General features: G+C 30.5%; 1 protein-coding gene across 1 annotated transcript in view; it reads right to left on the bottom strand.

The window, feature by feature from the left end:
- The window catches only part of LOC122516207 (lachesin-like), a 32,458-nt gene extending 13,157 nt beyond the window's left edge, over positions 1-19,301 (bottom strand). Inside the window, exons 1-4 of the mRNA XM_043633842.1 lie at positions 19,202-19,301; positions 14,007-14,134; positions 3,373-3,499; positions 529-623 (exon numbers count right to left, since the gene is read on the bottom strand). Of these exons, the coding sequence (XP_043489777.1) occupies positions 529-623; positions 3,373-3,395 (118 nt within the window). The 5' untranslated portion in view covers positions 3,396-3,499; positions 14,007-14,134; positions 19,202-19,301. The remainder of the gene's footprint in view (positions 1-528; positions 624-3,372; positions 3,500-14,006; positions 14,135-19,201) is intronic.
- Between the last annotated feature and the right edge of the window lie 214 nt (positions 19,302-19,515).

Raw genomic sequence — 19,515 nt, 5'->3', positions numbered from 1 at the left:
CAAATTAACGTAATTGACTCCGGCTAAGCTCGATTTACGTCATACGCAGGAGATGAAAGCTTATAAATGAGAAGAGAAAAAGAGAGAGAAAAGAACAAGTAAAGGCAATCGAAAAATAGAGAAAGAGAAACACTGCAAGAAAGAGAGAGAGAGAGAGAGAGAGAGAGAGAAAAGTGTTTTCAAACCGTGGCGAAGACACAAATACGTAGATTAGCGAGTTTTCCTCAACACTCCTCATCTTTTTATGACGTTTATTTTTCTCTACCTAGTTTATTAGATTTCCCTTTTCTTCTCATTATTTTTCTTTTCTTTGCTCTCTATCTCTCTCTCTCTCTCTCTCCCTCTCTTCATTTCGTTTCTACTTTTTTAATTCTTTTTTTTCTTTCGTGTGTTTGTTTCGTTGTTTATTCTTCGTCTGTCTGTCTGTTTAAGCTTGGATTTATAGATTTGCTTTGATTAATAAATTCCCCAAGATGGTATGTATTATGATGAGGATGAAAAATAATCAATATAATAGTGTCTCGAACTTACCAAAAATCTCGTTTGGATAGGCCAGGACAGCCAGTACCACACATAGCAAGGCCTTCGGAGTATTTACCATTTTGCCACTCTCATGGATACAACTGCAACAATGTAGGAGTGACAAGAGTTATTGTTTGAATGTATATAAAGCTGGATATGATAACTTTGATCATCTTGAATATCTTTACGTTATTTTTTGCTATATATATATGGAAAAAGTTTGTTCGAGAAACTCGTATTCTAAGGTAAACGCAGAGTACCGGTTACTTTGCGTATTTGTTTCTAATCTCTACGACTTTTAGTTCCAAAGATATACCCGTGCTAATGGAAATACTTGAATATAAATAATGGATACTAAAAATTATTCTTTTAACAATCTTTCTCGTTATTTTATAAATCGGTCGCAATTTTCAATGTCTCTTTTTGATAAAATAAAATCATTTTTTGGTTCGGTAAGAATTTGTTTATTTATTAATTGTTTATAACAAATTGTTGTATAATTATTAACAATATCTTAAAATAATGGAGAAAATGTTGCCCTTTAAAATGGTATACGATTCAAATTTCTACGACGTTTAGTTTCAGAGATATGCACATTTGAATTAAAAGAAATAAATTGTTTATTTAATAAAAGAAAAACAAAATGTTTAATAATTTTTATATATAATTTTATAAACCAAACGAAATTTAAATATTTCTTTGAAAAAATATAATAAATTCAGTTCCCAGATATTTATTTATAAATAATTGTTTATAACAAATTGTTAATTAATTAGCAACAATATATTTAAAAATATATAGAAAATTTTATCCTTTAAAATGATATATAAATCAAGTTTTTAGGATTTTTAGTTTCCGAGATTGTTTCATGTAAAGTAAATATGTTTACGTTAACCTACTGACCTACATAATTTCATTCATAATCAATCAATGACCCAGTTATCTATATAAATTCTAAGAATTTACGCACGCTTACTACTACTACTACTACGAACAGTTGTACTATACGTCAAGCGAATGAAATTTTTCAAAGGCGATATTTTCTGAACGGAAAGTCGTACAGACATGAAACAAGTAGCAATATAAAGATAATTCTATCCTCCATTTATTTAAACAAATCAACAATATTGTTATAATAAAACCGATATTGTTAATAATTTTTAAAATTGAATTATTTTTACCTTTCGATGTCTTCGAAAGGAAAAGTCATAGAGAAACGAAACAAGTAACCATTCTAAAGATAATTGTATACTTTTATTTATTTAAATAAACAAAATTTTAGTTAATAAATTTTTAAAATAGAAAATTATTTTTTGTCTTTTTTTTTTCTTTTACCAAATCTTTAGATACTTTGGAAGAAAAAATCGTGGAGACACGAAACAAGTACCATTCTAAAGATAATTGTATACTTTTGTTTATTTAAATAAACAAAATTTTAGTTAATAAATATTTAAAATAGAAAATTATTTTTTGTCTTTGTTTTTTTTTTATCAAATCTTTAGATACTTTGGAAGAAAAAATCGTGGAGACACGAAACAAGTACCATTCTAAAGATAATTGTATACTTTTATTTATTTAAATAAACAAAATTTTAGTTAATAAATTTTAAAATAGAAAATTATATTTTTTTGTTTTTTTGTTTTTTATCAAATCTTTAGATACTTTGGAAAAAAAAATCGCGGTGACATGCAACTTGTTTTCAAAATATTTTAATAATTCTCTCTATTTGTTTAAATAATTTCATAAATATTTTCTAATAAACCTTATATTTTTATATTAAAATAAAAATAATGTGATATACAAAGCGATATAAATTATTTATTGGCGCTCATACAACAAATTCTATTTGAGTTTTCCGATATAAACGTGAATAAACTATCGATCAATTTCTTTTCCTGTGAATAGATTCGAATCGAATGAACAACCATTCTATAAAGCTCCTATGTTGAATCAAAAATCAAAGAGAGAGAGAAAGAGAGAGAGAAGTAAAGAAATAAAGAAAGAAAGAAAAAAAAGAAAAAAAGAAAAAGTAAGAAAATTCGTTAAGGTATTCGGATTTCGAGTCGTTGATGTTTCCTTCTTTCAAATTTTGTTTAACCCCCCATCGTCTTTGCGTTTCATGTAGATGGCTGCTTTGAATAAAGTGTATTGAGGTGTAGCTTTAAAATACAATAAAAATAAAAAAAGGAAAAAAAATAGAAAAAGGAAAGAGCAAAAACTACTCTTCGTAGAAGTAGTCGTCGATTTGTATGTTTAAAAGAAGTCGATTTTATCTGGAATCGAATATATTTTAAATTTAATATCTGTCAATATAAAATATATATATATATACGTGGATATATATGTCTCGCCCTTTCTTTCTCTCTCCTTATTTTTGTTTCTTTCTTTTTTATCTTTTGATGAAAGTAGAACGGATCGATTCTAGTTCAATTCCCTTTGTTTAACTTGTCGATAATACGCTAACGACTGACAAATTTTCTTACCCTTTATGAATGTTTGAAAAATAGTTAATAAAATAAAAGAAACAAATAAAAATGAACAAAGAAAGAAAAAAGATGAAGCAGAAGAAGAAGAAGAATAAGAAGAAGAAGAAGAACCAGAAGAACATATTCCTTTCCTTTCAACGGCTATCCTTGGAAGGATCCATGTCATGAACTACTACTTCACCCCTCTCAACGTACGCTACCTACTACCTTTCCAAAACTTATTTAATACGTATTCTGAAATACGTAATATCCTTTCCTCCTCCTTCTCCTCCTCCTCCTTCTCCTTTTCCTCTTCCTCTTCTTTTCCTCTCGTTCTCCTTCTCCTCCTCGTGTTCCTTCTTCTTCCGCCCACTTTTGGTACCACCTTTTTCCAACACCGCTTTCCATCTACACAACTGCGAAGGCGATATCACTTTTCTAAACTTGGTCTGCATAGTTTGAAGAGAATATCATCGTTCCGTCCCGCGTATCCAATATTCAACGGCACAACCCTGATGATACAAATCTCCATTACCGTTTTCATCATACGCTCTCACCGCTAACCTAACACGACACATACTCACATTTTTCTTTACCTTTTTACCCTTTAATTGTCTCTATCTATCGATCGATTTTATTTTACTAATATTTTTATCTATAAGTACATATATATATATATATATATATATATATATATATATATATATATCTTATTTTCTTCTTCTTCTTCTTCTTCTTATTTATTTTTATTTATATATTATTATATATATATTTATATTATATATATATTATGTATATTTATATTATTAAATATATATAATTATATTATATATATTTATATTATTTATATATATTTATTATTATTAATATTATAATAATAAATTGAAATATATTAATATATATATATAATACAACACCTATTACTACAGATGTTATTACTTCTTATTTTCCGTCTAATTGTGAATTTATGATTTTAATCAATATTCTTATATCACTTATTGTTTTCATAATAGAATAATAAACTATTGAACACACACATATATATATATATACTTAAATTATTACTACTACTATGAATAATAAAATAACAAACCATTAAATATATTTGAATAAATGATATTGCTTGAAATCTTATGAATAATAAATAATATCTATATATATACTAACATACATATCGTTATTATTTAAATATCTTTATGGTTTTTACACGGATAGGATTGATCAGATAAGATAGATAGATATAAATATATATATTTAAGTATATCTTTATATATATATATATATATAAGAAGACGCGATAATCCAGGATCACTATTTTCGTGAGAATCAAACAGAGTAGTAATCGGGAAGTTCTACTTTGATATGTTGAAAAAGGGGTTTTCCATACTACTGTGAAGAAAATCGAAAAGAAAACGACCTCATTTCATTGAAAATAGATAGACTTTCTATCACGTTGACACCCACCAACCACCGTAGTCGTACCATCGAATTTTTCTTTCTCTCATCCCTTTTTTTTTCCTTCTTCTTCTTCTTCTTCCTCCCCAAGATAGTTTGCATGCAAATAATCGACAAAATTTAGTATGAATGCGACGTTATCCAAGAGTTCGATCATTCTATTGTCAATTCAGAATTCAAAAGATAATAACATTATCAGATTTTATCTAATTACGACCACGACTTTCAACCTGAACTAACGAACGGGTTCAATGTAATACTGGAAACAAAGAAATAAGAAAAAGTAAGACTTTGTCTCTAGGAACTGCTAGCAATGACGGATTATTTCCGGCTTTGACGGTAACATATATATATATATATATAAAAAAAAGAAAAAAAAATAGATAAGAAAAGAATAACAAATAAATTTAAGCTTTTTCGAAAATGGGTATCCTCACCACTCCCCTGCCCATTCCTTCCCCCCTCCCCCCACCCTTCAAACCCTAGTTTTCTTCTCCTCGATTCCTTGTAATTTCGCTTGGCGAAAACAAATTGTGCGAAGTGCAACTAACTGTACTGATGTGAGAGACCAGCCAAGGGCTTAAAATGAAGGGGAAGGGACGAGAAAGGGTAAATTCTCGGTCGTTGTCTTTGACGTTTTTAACTAATGATCTTGGTCTCTCCTCTCTTTCTTTCGTATATATATATATATATTAGACTGTGCCAAATAAATCGACTATTTTTTTTTTTTCGGTCCCATATCGAAATTTCGTTGAGAGTGACGAAAAAAAAATTGTGTCAAAATTTGAGCCCTCTATCTTCATTTTTCAGTTAGCGCTCGCTAAAATAAGAATTTTCGCCAAAAAAAGTTTTTTTTCACTTATTTTTTGGTTATAGACAATTCAATATACCAAATATAAAAAAACCCTTGGTATGGTTTTGTAGGAAATTAAATTCTCTACAAAGATGATTTTTTATCGAACTTAAAAAGTCAACAGCTTTTTTTTATAGCTGATTAAATTACATTTCGTTCTATAATTTTCATTTTTAATTATTGATGAACACTTATTAAACTACTTCCTAACGAAAAGAACATACTAATGCAATTTTTCTAGGAATATTTATGATCTAAAAAAATAGTTTTTATGCCGTAATGAATGTAAATACTGTTTGAGTAATTTATATTCTTTACTTTTAAAATAATGAATTACATGTCAATTCTATTTTTTTTTGTTTTTCACCTTATTGATTCAAAAATTCGGTGAAATTTTTCTGTTTACAGTGAGAATTGAACAAACCAATGATTGTATAAAAAATCATTAGTATTTTAATAGAAATAGAAAATTACTAAAAACGAAATATCTTAAAAAATTTTAATAAATTAAAAAAATGATATGCTAATCTAAAAAAAGAAGCTGCATCAACTAAATTTCTTAGACATCTCTGGTACTTGGCCGAAGATCTTGTGGCATTATCATTCTTCGATGAAAGAATTCCATCGGCCATCAAGATAAAAATGGTTCAAGCAATAAAAAATCGACAGAGTACAACAGAAAATACGAGAAAGTTATGTTTGAAACAAGAAGATTTAAAATCATTCGGCTCAAAAGATATAAGTGATTTTGTTACTCAAAAGTCGATGGTTTTATTCGAGAAGTTCGGTTTATCTACAAGTTTTCTTGATTTACCTGTAGATCAATGGGAATTCGATGACGAGTACAAGGCTTCTTTAAAAATTGTTCGATCGATAAAAGTTGTAAATGATATTGCCGAAAGAGCTGTAGCGTTAATTGATAAATATAATGATAGTCTCACTTGTGATGAAGAACAAAAACAGTTTTTATTACAAGTTGTTGCTGAGCATCGCTAAAAATATCCCAATTGTAACAAACGAAATTTATGTGAGTAATATGTTTACTCGAATCTCATAACTGATTTTAAAATAATTCAAGTAAAGATCTTATTAGTTTCATTTATATATAACAAGATTAAAAGTGTGTCTATCATAATTATATTAATGTTTATTTAAAAAATGTAAGCTCTTTAAAACTAGTAAAACATATGAATAAAGACAATAATAAAGATTAGCATATCATTTTTTTAATTTATTAAAATTTTTTAAGATATTTCGTTTTTAGTAATTTTCTATTTTTATTAAAATACTAATGATTTTTTATACAATCATTGGTTTGTTCAATTCTCACTGTAAACAGAAAAATTTCACCGAATTTTGTGTGAATCAATAAGGTGAAAAACAAAAAAAAATAGAATTGACATGTAATTCATTATTTTAAAAGTAAAGAATATAAATTACTCAACAGTATTTACATTCATTACGGCATAAAAACTATTTTTTTAGATCATAAATATTCCTAGAAAAATTGCATTAGTATGTTCTTTTCGTTAGGAAGTAGTTTAATAAGTGTTCATCAATAATTAAAAATGAAAATTATAGAACGAAATGTAATTTAATCAGCTATAAAATAAAAGCTGTTGACTTTTTAAGTTCGATAAAAAATCATCTTTGTAGAGAATTTAATTTCCTACAAAACCATACCAAGGGTTTTTTAATATTTGGTATATTGAATTGTCTATAACCAAAAAATAAGTGAAAAAAAACTTTTTTTGGCGAAAATTCTTATTTTAGCGAGCGCTAACTGAAAAATGAAGATAGAGGGCTCAAATTTTGACACAATTTTTTTTTCGTCACTCTCAACGAAATTTTGATATGGGACCGAAAAAAAAAAATAGTCGATTTATTTGGCACAGTCTAATATATATATATATATATATATATATATATATATATATATATATATATACACGTTCATATTAACACGAGTAACACACATACAAACGTTTTAAAGCACGTAAGCGTAAAATTAGGAAAATTTGAAACAATCAGATAGAACCATCTGCAATACTCTTTTATTTCTTTTTTTGTTTACTATCCATAAATGTTTAAAAAAACATAAGAAAAATATGAGAGGACGGGGAGAGGAGAGGAGAGGAAAAAAAGTGAAAACACAAATAAAATGATTACGATGTGTATTTATAAATAATAAAAAACCTATCTTCTTATACTGTACGTTTTAAATGCATAAATATATAATTCTACTTTCAGTATAAATAAGAGATTAGAGTAAAGTAAAAGAGTGAAAAAGGAAAGATGGAAAAAGAAAGAAAAAAAGAAAGAAAGAAAGATAGATAGATAGAGGGAGGAATAGGGAGGAGTAGGAATGGAAGGGATAAAGGGCAGACATCGCAAAAACAAACGGAAGGGATTGTATTCTCGTTATATGGAAGAATAGAGAGAGAGAGAGAGAGAGAGAGAAATAAAGGAAAAAAGAGAGAGAGGTCTTCTCCGACTGTGGAAAGTTATGTCCGATTCTGAAAACTTTTGACGACTTTACGGCATCTTTCATTCCCCTTCTTTTTCTCATCCACCTTTTTCTCATCCTCCTCCTCCTCCTCCTCCTCCTCCTCCTTTTTCAGGCATACTCACGAGCCTCTTACTCTTTCTATTCTTATTCCTTCTCTTTCGCTTTTCTTTTTTTTCTTTTCTTTCTTTTTTTATTTCTTTTTGTTTTAATCTTTCTTTCTACCTTTACCAGTTCGTGGTATTATTCTCGTTTCCCTCGTTTTAACTCAAAGTTAGCAGCACGTGACGACAAGGTGAAGATATTATGGACGTTACTAATTTCAAAGGATCCGAAACTCGGAAGAATTATTATTTGTCTTTCCGCGTGCGGTTACATAATACTTATTTCAAATTGAAATAAAAAGTAAAAATATGATCTACGAGTTAAAGTGAAAGTGCGAGAGGGATAGAGATATAAGGATAGAGATGATAAAGATAAAATAGGAGAAAGAAATATTTTAGATTCAGCAGAGTTACGATTAACCAGAGTTAGCTCTGGCGAATCTTATATAAACGTCAAGAATTTTTTTCTCAAACATTTTATTTTGATAGTTAAGTGCACTATATTCTAATATTGTATTGGAATTTTTTTTCATTCTCGCGTTCGGATCAAATGAGGTACGGGATAAAAGAAAATGAACTTGCTCGTGGATAAAGGAAAGAAAAGGAAAGGAAAGGAAAGAAAAAGAAAAAAAAAACAAGAAAAGAATGAACGAAATGAAAATATAAAAAAGGATGAAGAGAAGAAAAAATGAAAAAAAACCAAAAGAAAAAAATAAATAAAAAATACACTTATATTTGCGTAGAAAATAAATGCGTTCTATGGGGAATAGGGGAGACGTATGTACGAAAAATAGATAGAGAGAAAAAGAGAACAAAAATAACGAAAGAGAGAGAGAGAGGGAGAAAGTGCGTTTATATATTTCTATAAAGAATGAGTGAGTGAGTGAGTGAGAGAAAGAAATATTCATCTATACGATAGCAAAACTCCTACCATTCTGAAAACGCACACACATTCGTAGTACGTATTTTTAACCTTTTTCTATAAGCGCTTGTTCACAATCATAGAGAGAGAGAGAGAGAGAAAAAGAGAGAGAGAGGGATTAAAAAAAAGAAAAAAAATAGAGAAAGAGGGAGAATGAGAGCTTTCATTTTTTCTGGTAAACGGGAATTCATAAATGTCCTTCCGCGAGCGGCCGTAGGGCGGAGCGGAACAGTGTAATTAAACAGCATGATGTGGGAACGTACTAATGGGATTACTTAAAATAATGTGCTTCTCAATATGCTGTCTGGAATTATTGTAGCCGAAAATTCATTTCGCATTTTGAAAGAGTATCGTTACGAATTAAATTTAATGAGAGAGAGAGAGAGAGAGAGAGATAGAAAGAGGTGTGGGTGGAGCATAAATCTATGCGAGGAGTCTAATCCAATTATAATGCATCGAATTACTTTTTCGCCGATTTTCTCTCTTTCTCTCTCACTCTCTCTCTCTGTCTATCTGACTATTTCTACCTTCCTAACTATTTTTTTAAATCTCTTTCTTTCTCTGATTATCATTTTTATCTATCTATCTATCTTACTTTAATTTCAACGAAGCCGAAGGAAAAATTGAAATCACTGTCCCGTAATAATCTACCGTTTCCAATGTTAAGCGTTTAACCATCCTTGATTACATCAATGTGGGGAAGAACATTTCAATTCTTAACGATAATATCTATATATCTATATATATATTATATAAAATATAATATATATATTATATATATGTATATATATACCAATATAATAATGTTCATTTCAATGGAAGGATTGTAACCGATAAAACGCGCAGATACATCTATCGACGTTATTTCTCAACACCTTTAACTATAATATACAGGATATTCAATCAATAAATTCAATAATTTTTCGATTCAACGAGTTATACAAAGTTAATTAAAAAATAAAGAACAATACAAAATTACAATTAAAAAAGCCCATAAAACGAACAATAAAAAATCCGCCTCACACGCGAATATAAAAGAAAGAATCAAAGAGAGAGAGAGAGAGAGAGAAAAGAAAGGGGTAAAAAAATAAAAATAAAAAGAAATTCATAGAAAAAAACAAAACAAAATCAGGTCCGAAAAATTGGACTCCAATTTCTGGACTTCTCTTTGATGCATAACAATTATATGGATGAAGACTGGATAATAATACATCTCACATTTACTACAACATTATATACACGCAAAAATGCATATACGTACACGTAAATACATACACACGTATATACATATATACATATTTGCGAGACGCGCCTACTTTGGAGGCGTGTTGCTGACTTTTGGAAATTGTAGGCGGCACTCGGTTGTCGGCGTAAAATAAATCAGCTTGTGCCGAGTGAGAAAGCTAACCTGCTGGGCAATATATATACATACATATATATATATATGGCACGTCTTGGTTATATACTCTTCCTTAAGTTCTCGCGTTGTTTCCCATCTCAGCAAAATGGGCAAAATATCTGCGTGCGGGTAGTCATCTTACGTGTCGCGTGCCTAAACATTTCCTTCTATTCGAAAACTCGGAAGAATATAGGCTCCCTGTTTTCTCTACTTCCTTTTTTTCTTCTCTCCCACCCCCACCCCTTCTCTCTCTCTATCTTTCTCTTTCATTCCATCTTTATCTCCCCCACTTTTCTCATCCTCATAAATCCCTGCAGGATGTTTCCTAGTCCCCCTTTTCCCCTTACGAGACACCGGGATACACGGTTCGAATTTTCCTTCCAGGTTATCTCTCTCTCTCTCTCTCTCTCTCTCTCTCTCTCTTTCTCTTTTTGTAAACTATTAGAAAACTCATAGTAAATCTTTAAACGAGAACGATTTTCCCTTACACCTTTTTTTCCCATCCTTATTTTCTTTTTTTTTCTTTCCTACCTTTCATCATCTATCCTCCCATGTATTTTCTTTCTGTTTCTTTTTTTTCTTACATTTTCTTTCAAATCTCTGTGTAAAAATAAGATGAAGAGAGAGAGAGAGAGAGAGAGAGAAAGAGAAAGTGAGAAAGAAAGAAACGAATTGGAATGTGAATATCCTATCCGAATAAGAGCGTGAAAGGATAAAAGAAATTGGAATTACATCGGTAGCATAAATTTCACGAATCTTCTCGTCTTCTTTTCTTATATCTTCCTCGTACCGTTCATCGTTGTTGTACTTTCCACGCATTTTTTTCTTGCTTTCTTTTTGTCCTCCTCCCTTTCTTACCCCCTGTCCTGTTATGTCACGCGCCTATGGATTTTTATCCATCAACAAAAAAAATGGAGGAACAGGAATAAGAGGAAGAAGAAGAAGAAGAAGAAGAAGGAATGAGGGAAAGGAAAGAAAAAAGAATGAAGAAATCGGACCGAACTCAGCGAACGCTCGCGCGTCTGTTCCATAAATATTTGAGGAAGAATTCCTTCCCTATGGTACAGTTACTCACGATCTCATATATGCTCGGATACGGATCGAAGTGAGAACGATAAATCAGCTTCCAGTGGTTACACAAGGAAATTTACCTTAAATCATGTTGATAGAAAAACGTCCTGATCGAGTATTAAAAAAAAAAAGAAAAAGTAAAAGTAAAAGTAAAAGTAAAAGTAAAAGAAAGAAGGGAGGATAAAAACAAATGGGGACTATGGGAAACAAAAAATGGGACACGTCATCTAATCGGTGTTATAATCTTTCTTACCCCCGTTTATCCTTTCAAACATAAATGAATGAACGAACGAATCAATGAATGAATGAATAAATAATGTTGATTAAAAATAATATATATCATTAAATATATTAAATTATTTAAAAAATAAATATAATAAATTATTATTAAATATATAATTAAAAAGTATAATATATATATTAAAAAGTAATAATAATAATAATAATAATAATAATAATCAATAAAAAAAGAAGAAGAAGAAACGGTAAGAATTTCACGTAATCGTTTCCCCGATTTGTTTCGTATATATATTTTTAAAAAATAATTATAAATAAATAAAATCGATAGTAGAAAAAAAGAACTCTTATGCAACTCCGACGTAATAAAAAAAAAAGAAACGAAAGAGAAGATAGAAAGAACCAAAAAAAAGAATGTCGTCCAATCGTTATCTAACAAATATAATATTACCTATCTTTTCGTTCGAATATAAAAAAAATAATATGATAAATAATAAGATCTCGGAAGAATTCATAATAAACAATTCAAATCCATTCTTTTATTATTTTTCTTTTTCTAGACGAAAATGGTATAGATAGAGGAAGAGAATAAGATTTCATGAGCTTCCTTCAAAGCTTGATGATCGCACAAAGTGGAATTAATAAATGATAAGGAAGAATGGAAACAAGAAAAAAAAAAGAAAGAAAGAAAGAAAGAGAGCGAGAGAGAGAGAGAGAGAGAATAAAAAGCGAGAGATTCTTTAAAGAAGAAAAGGTTGGTATGGTGAGGAAAGGGCTCAGGAGGAATACGAATACCATAGAAGAAAATGAAAACAACGATACCTTGGGTTCCATTATTTTTCTTTTCCATTAACGAATTATTCTATGTGTGTGTGTGTGTGTATGTATCCATATATACGCAAGTACGTACCCAGAAAAGAAAAACGCGTACGCAAAAAGAAACAGATATATTGTAGAAAGAAAAAAAGTAAGCTAAAAAACGTATGGCAAATTATTCACCAGGGACTCGTATGGTTCACCTACTCTGCTTCGGGTTTTGAGACACGAAAAAAATAAAGCAGAAAAAGAAAAGAGAGAGAAAAAAAGAAAAAAAAAGACAGAAGATCGACTGGGTAGAGAAAAGGGGAGAGAAGAAAATAATTTCTAACAAAGTTGTTAAATCCCTTCTTCAATCGGAGCACGTTGCGATTACACGAAAAAAAAAGGAAAAAGAAAGAAAGAAAGAAAGAAAGAAAGAGATAGAGAGAAAGAGAAGAAAGATTGAAAATTTAACTATGCTGACCGTCTAAGATCGTATCTTCAAAGAAGCCATAAGGCATACACCTTTAAAGGAGTAGCTGTGTTACATTGGCTAAAAGTTACATGCCTGGTGGTGCCTAAAGTGTGGAGTACATGGATAGAAAGAAAGAGAGAGAGAGAGAGAGAGAGAGAAGCGGAATGCCGTTACTGAAAGTAAAGTTTCTCAACAATTTTCGTACACACTCAACTACTTCTTCTTCGGTACTTGGACTTGGAGAGCAAACGAGAAAGCGAGAGAGAGAGAGAGAAATAGAGAAAGAGAGAGAGAGAGAGAGAGAAAGGAAGAGTCGTGGACCACCATCTGCCGCGAAGAGGAAAACTACGTAGTATGGAAGACAGCGAGGAGGTAGAGATAGAGAAGTACGAGTGAGAAGGATGGGTGGCTTCAGGGGTTGGTTAGGTTGGTGATGAAGGAAGGGGTGGGTGGAAGGGGGAGGTGAATGGTAACGCTATCGGAAGCGTTCTGCGTCGTCGAAGAGTATGATGGCGAGCATGGGTTGGTACCCCAAGGGGTAACGACAGATCGTTTCTCCATTTCGAACACGATCGTAGTAGGTAGGACTAGAAGAGAGATAGAGAAATAGCAAGAGGAAAGAGAAACAGAGATAGAAAGAGAGAAATAGAGAGAGAGAGAGAGAAAGTGGCAGTGCTTCTGCAGGCAACTGGTATACCGCGGGTATCAGAACTTGGCCCTTGTACACAGGCAAAAGTGAAACGTGGCGAGGCAGATAGAGTAGCTCGAGTAAAGAGACAGATAGATAGGTAGGTAGGTAGGTAGGTAGGTAGGTAGGTAGGTAGGTAGGTAGATAGATAGATGGATAGATAGAAAGAAAGAGAAAAGGTCGACTCGGCTCAAACTCGGTTCAGTCCTACGACGACATTGCGACGCCTACGGCCAGTGGATGCCACTGAAATCGAAGGAAATGTCTTGCTTCGTTGCGCCTGGGGAAATCGAAGCGCTTGTAGGACTCTCTCTCTTTCTCTCTTTCTCTCTTTCTCTTTCTAACTATCTTTCTCTATCTCTGTTACTCTCTTTCTGTGCCGCGGAACAGCTGTGACCGATCCCTGTATCGATTACGCTCGCGTATCGTGGGAGCATCGATACACACCTCTACATGCGCACCTCTTTTACGAATTAGACTCGATCGTTGGATATATATAGGTATTTCTTACTAATGGTAACATTCTCCAACACGTTCCTCTTCTTCTTCTTCTTCTTCTTCTACTTCTACTTCTTCTTTTTCTTCTTCTTCTTCTTCTTCACTTGGAAGTCTTCATCAGTATCCGTCCGTGTTTGAAAACTGAAAAAAAGAACGCACGTTTGTCTGCCTTTCTGTCTGCCTGTCTGTCTGTCTGTCTGTCCGTCTTTAGATGTCTCTACCTACTTAATCATAATATGTACCTACAGTTTGCGTATCATATTTACAATATAATTCTTTCAATAAAAATTCATAAATTCATTTCTAATGATTATATTAAAAATAAAAAAAAATTAAAAAAGAGATGTAACTGCAGGGAAGCGTATGCGTGAGATGTGGGAATTTGAATGCAAACGCTTAAACATATAACTACCTTTCCTTGTTTACTCGTTTTGTTAGAAGGATAGTTAGAGAACGATGATAGAACAAGAGATAGAGAAAGAGAAAGAGAGAGAGAGAAAGAGAGAGAAAGAGAGAGAGAGAGAGAGAGAGATAGGTTGGATGGAGACATTGAAATTTGCTCTCGCACGTTTTCATAATTTATTCATCGTTACTCGCACGGGAATAACCCACGAAACGTCCGTTAATATTTAGGATAGATCTAAATACTACAGTAACGTTTACGTTCCAACGCTCAAGATAGATGTTAACGCATAATTCCTAGACAGTAGATATTTGAAAACATTTACGATAGACGTAATACAAATCGCGACGTTAAGAGGACCGTGAAGGAATAGGGCTCATGTTCATACTATACTATATATATATATAATATATAGTATATCCTATAGTACGTAACGGTACGGTACTCACGAATTAGCTAAGTCATAAATTATTCGGGACACAGAGGCCGATATTCTTACCATGATGGTTTAAGGAGGAGATTTGAGAAGACGTACGTGCGAAGGACACGTGTCATCCATATGTAATTTATAATAGGGACTTCGGATTTCGTCCAGGATCCCTGAAACTCCGAATGTATACCAAACCCATAGACGAATATGTTATATTTCCTATTATACTCATTTATATCCGTATTAATTCATTTCTTCATGTTACCTTGAAGAGATCTGTTCGTTATTTTTTAATATCAATACAACGATATTATTATTATTCTATTTCTACAATTTTTTAACTATCTCGAATGTATAGAGAAAAAAAAAAAGAGACATTAAAATTAATAATAACAAAAGTATTCAATACGCAACAAAACTTTTATATTATTGTACTAATTAATTTCAGTTTTCTCTTAACAATAATTGTCAGATATAATATCTATCGTATTTTCGAATATAAATATAAATCATAAATTCTGATAATATAAACTTTTATTATACCAATTAATTGTTTCCTTTACAATTTTCCGATATTATCGGGCATCTATTGTTATTAACGAATATAGATCTAAATTATTAACGAAATTTATACAAAATATTATTCAATTAATGAGTATAAATAAATCTCTCTATCTATATATATCTATATATATGTGTGTATATGTATTCGTAGAAACCCTTTTTCTATTCTTCATATTCTTCTACTTATTATTATTATTCTTCTTCTTCTGTTTGATCAATTAATATTCCAGGACAATAGTATAATACTTTAGGTAACTGTTAACGGGTCCGATCATCCATCATGCGTCGCCATAAATCCAAGTAGAAAATCGAAACGTGATTCGTCTCCTATCGACTTCGCGGATAGAGAAGAAACGTTCTTTCTCGTAGAGTAAGTGTGTGAAAGATCGCTAAACTGTTCTCGATACCACGCGGCCCGCATATTGAACGTCCGATTCTCCTATACGCTCTATGGTTTACTACTATTGCCAATAGTACAGACCTAACCGCTGTTACATTTCTCTCTCTCTCTCTCTCTCTCTCTCTCTCTCTCTCTCTCTCTGTCTCTCTTTCTATTTCTCTTTCTCTATCTCTGACTCGAAGTAACTCGAGCGAGAAATGCTTGCGCACTGTTTCCTATTCTTGGTGTACGCATCCTCTCTCTAACCGATAAGACATATTCCTAATATTCCAACCACTGAATTCTGTTTCTAACAATTCAAATAATGAATAAAGAATATAATAATAATAATAATAATAATAATAATAATAATTGCAACAAATAAAAATTACTGACAAAGTTCAGATAAAAAGTAAGAATAACGTGATAAATAAGTACTAATATTTTAATTATTAATTTGCTAAATATTCCAACCACTGAATTCTGTTTCTAACAATTCAAATAATGAATAAAGAACATAATAATAATAATAAATAATAATAATAATAATAATAATAATAATAATAATAATAATAATAATTGTAACGCATACAAATTACTGACGTTCGGATAAAAAAATTAAGAACAACTTGATAAATATTTCTAATCAATTACAAATACTAACATTTCTCGATTTAATACTTATTTTCTAACTAACTAATTTTGTTTCTTATAATTTAAGAAAGAAAAAACAACCTAAAATAATATTATAAATATTAAAATAAGAACAAAAGAGAGAGAGAGAGAGAGAGAGAGAGAGAGAGAGAATATGATAAAAAATAGTTCTTTAATGATATCTATAATATTATCATCGTGATTAAATCTTATTGAATATAATCATGGGTAGATCATCCTACGTTTTAGACAAGAATTTCTTATCAGATTTTTCTCAAGAAAGAAATTAGAGCATCGAGTATGTGTATATATATATACTAGCTAGAAGATCGTCACACGTGTTAGTCCTTTGTGCAATCTAATATCATAATAATACATGTAAAGGAAGTCTCTCTCTCTCTTTCTCTTTAGTATTAAGGTTACGACGATCATATAGCTTCCATACGATCGACATTTTCTACACGATTACGCATCTAATTTATTCAAAAAATTATCTAATGTAAGAAGGTTTAAAAAAAAAAAAGAAAGAACGAAATTAAGAAAAAGAAAGAGATAATACTTATCATCAAACATACAAGAGTTCTATCACTTTTTTTAAAAATATAAAGAAAGAAAGAAATTAAAATAGAGAGAAGAGGAAAAGAGAGAGAGAGAGAGAGAGAGAAGAGCGAGAGAGAAATGAAATAATTAGATTCTAATCGAGATCAATTAAGTTTCAACGAACAAATTCATATCTTCCTCAAAACGTACACTTGAATTAACGTACAAACATAGAAATGTCACTGATTAACATGTCTGTCTTCACAGAGAGACAGAGAAATATATATATATATATATATTATTCTGTGGACGTATATGGCTACGTATGTGTGTGTGTGTGGGTGTGCGTGTGTAGAGTAGCGTACCGATTGCACCATTTACCGTGCCTGTCAAAGTAGCAAAGGGTCATCTGACCACACATTAAACGTGTGGTTGCTATTTGCCAGATTGCCACTCATCGTTCAACGAGACGAGTCTCATGAATCGTGTCGATGCGTGACAAACTCTGCTATATTACATGCAAATGCCGTCTATGATTTACTGTATAAATAATCTTGATTATATAGAAAAATGATACAGAGAAAGAAAGAGAGAGAGAAAAAGATAATTTTTTAATAATAAATACATTCATAGCAATATACAGTAGTATAACAATATAATAATATACTATGATGTTATACTGTGTGTGTATAATCGTATATAATATAAATAAATCTTGAAAATGTTTTAAAAGAATATAATTTTGAAAATTTATTTCAGAAACTACAAAATTATCAAATTTTTATGAAAAACTTTGATAATAGTATTAATTATTTGTTAAAACTTTCATAACAGTATTAATAAATATATAGTATAATATATCCTACATATATTACTATATTAATATATTATATTATTGTTAATGTATATAATTTGATATTTGCATTGGAAACATTTGAAAAAACAAAATATAAATCATCAGAATTGCATTTAAATTAACAATCTATTTTTCCCTGACGTTTCAAAGAAAATTTTATTGACAACTTAATCGGGTTATGTATACGAATGATATTCTCGTCTTTATATATATATATATATATATTTTAAAAACAGGACATGTAATTATTAAATAATTATTATAATCAATAATAATTATCCTGTATTAAATCTGCTTCATTAATTTCATTTGATTGATTATATTATTTTTATATTTTCTTCTTTCTCTTCCTATCTGCTCAGGAATAAACGTTTATTATTATTCTCACAGAATGTGGGGTAGAGGCAGAGGGAGGTGGCGGCAATAATTATACAGCAATTTTTGTGGTGAATAAACCGCGGATTAAAGATCGATTATATTGAAAACATTTTCCTCTCTCCCTCTCCCTCTCTTTTCTGGAATTATATTATGTAAAGCTGATTAAACAGTTGAACCGATTGAAAATAAGGACCTATATTATTATAAGCAAATGTTCATTTATATATATGTACATACACATATAAGTATACATACCATAAATCAAATACATATACAAATAAACAGCAATAAAATAAAGGATAAACAGATGGATTATTGTCAGCGAACGATTTGGATCGATGAGATCTGATTATTATGTTCTGATTGGAAATTCAATAGATTCCTGTAATAATTACTGAATACAAGAACTGCGATATGAGTTCATAGTGAGCCATGCGCTAATTTACACTCTCGATCAATTTTTAAAATATTTAACTTCAGCTCTCCCTCTCTCTCTCTCTCTCTCTCTCTCTCTCTCTTTCTATAACTTAACTTACCATAAAGAAATAAAAAAAAAAACGAAAAAAAATTTCAATTACGTACATATTACAATAAGTATTATTATACGAGTATAAGTGTAATTTTATATTTTTTTGTTTCTTTAAAACAGTAATATTAAAATAATAACATAACTAAAATTTCAAATCAACGTAAAAATAAGATGATTACTTTGACCAGTAATGAATAGGTTATAATGAATTTTCTTTTCGATTAAAGGAATTAAAACAAAAAAAAAAATAAATCAAACTTAAAACTAATTACAAGCGACGTAAGAAGAAAATAAATTAAAATGAAAAAAAAAAAGAAATCACAACTATCGATATCTCGATATCTAATAAATTAACGCTAATTTACAAATTAAAAAAAAAAAAAACACAAATTTCTGACCGTATACGAATATCTGACTTGTATCACTTAAATTGTCTGATCACATATAGTATAGATATCTGTCTTGTACTACTTACACTGTCCGATCACACAGAATAATACGTTTCTTTTATACTACTTGCGTAAGGGAATCTTTGCACTAACAACCTCGGTTTCTGACTACATAAAAAATCCTTGACTTGTATTATTTAAGTACTATACACAATAAGAGACACTCAAAGAGATTAATAGAATAATCGTCCTATGCGAAATAAAAATACGACGTAGAAAAGTGAGTGGGATTAGAATTGGAAAATGAGCGTCGATCATCCAACGTCCTTGAAATGCTCGAAAGAAGAGGGTTGGGGTGGGGGAAGAAGGGCAATGCCGTCGGCATGAGATAAGAGAACGG

Source organism: Polistes fuscatus, unplaced genomic scaffold (assembly GCF_010416935.1).
Source record: "Polistes fuscatus isolate 324 unplaced genomic scaffold, CU_Pfus_HIC Scaffold1, whole genome shotgun sequence".
NCBI classification, from domain to species: Eukaryota; Metazoa; Arthropoda; class Insecta; order Hymenoptera; family Vespidae; genus Polistes; species Polistes fuscatus.
Note: the sequence above shows the minus strand (reverse complement) of the source record. Positions and strands in the feature narration are given on the sequence as shown.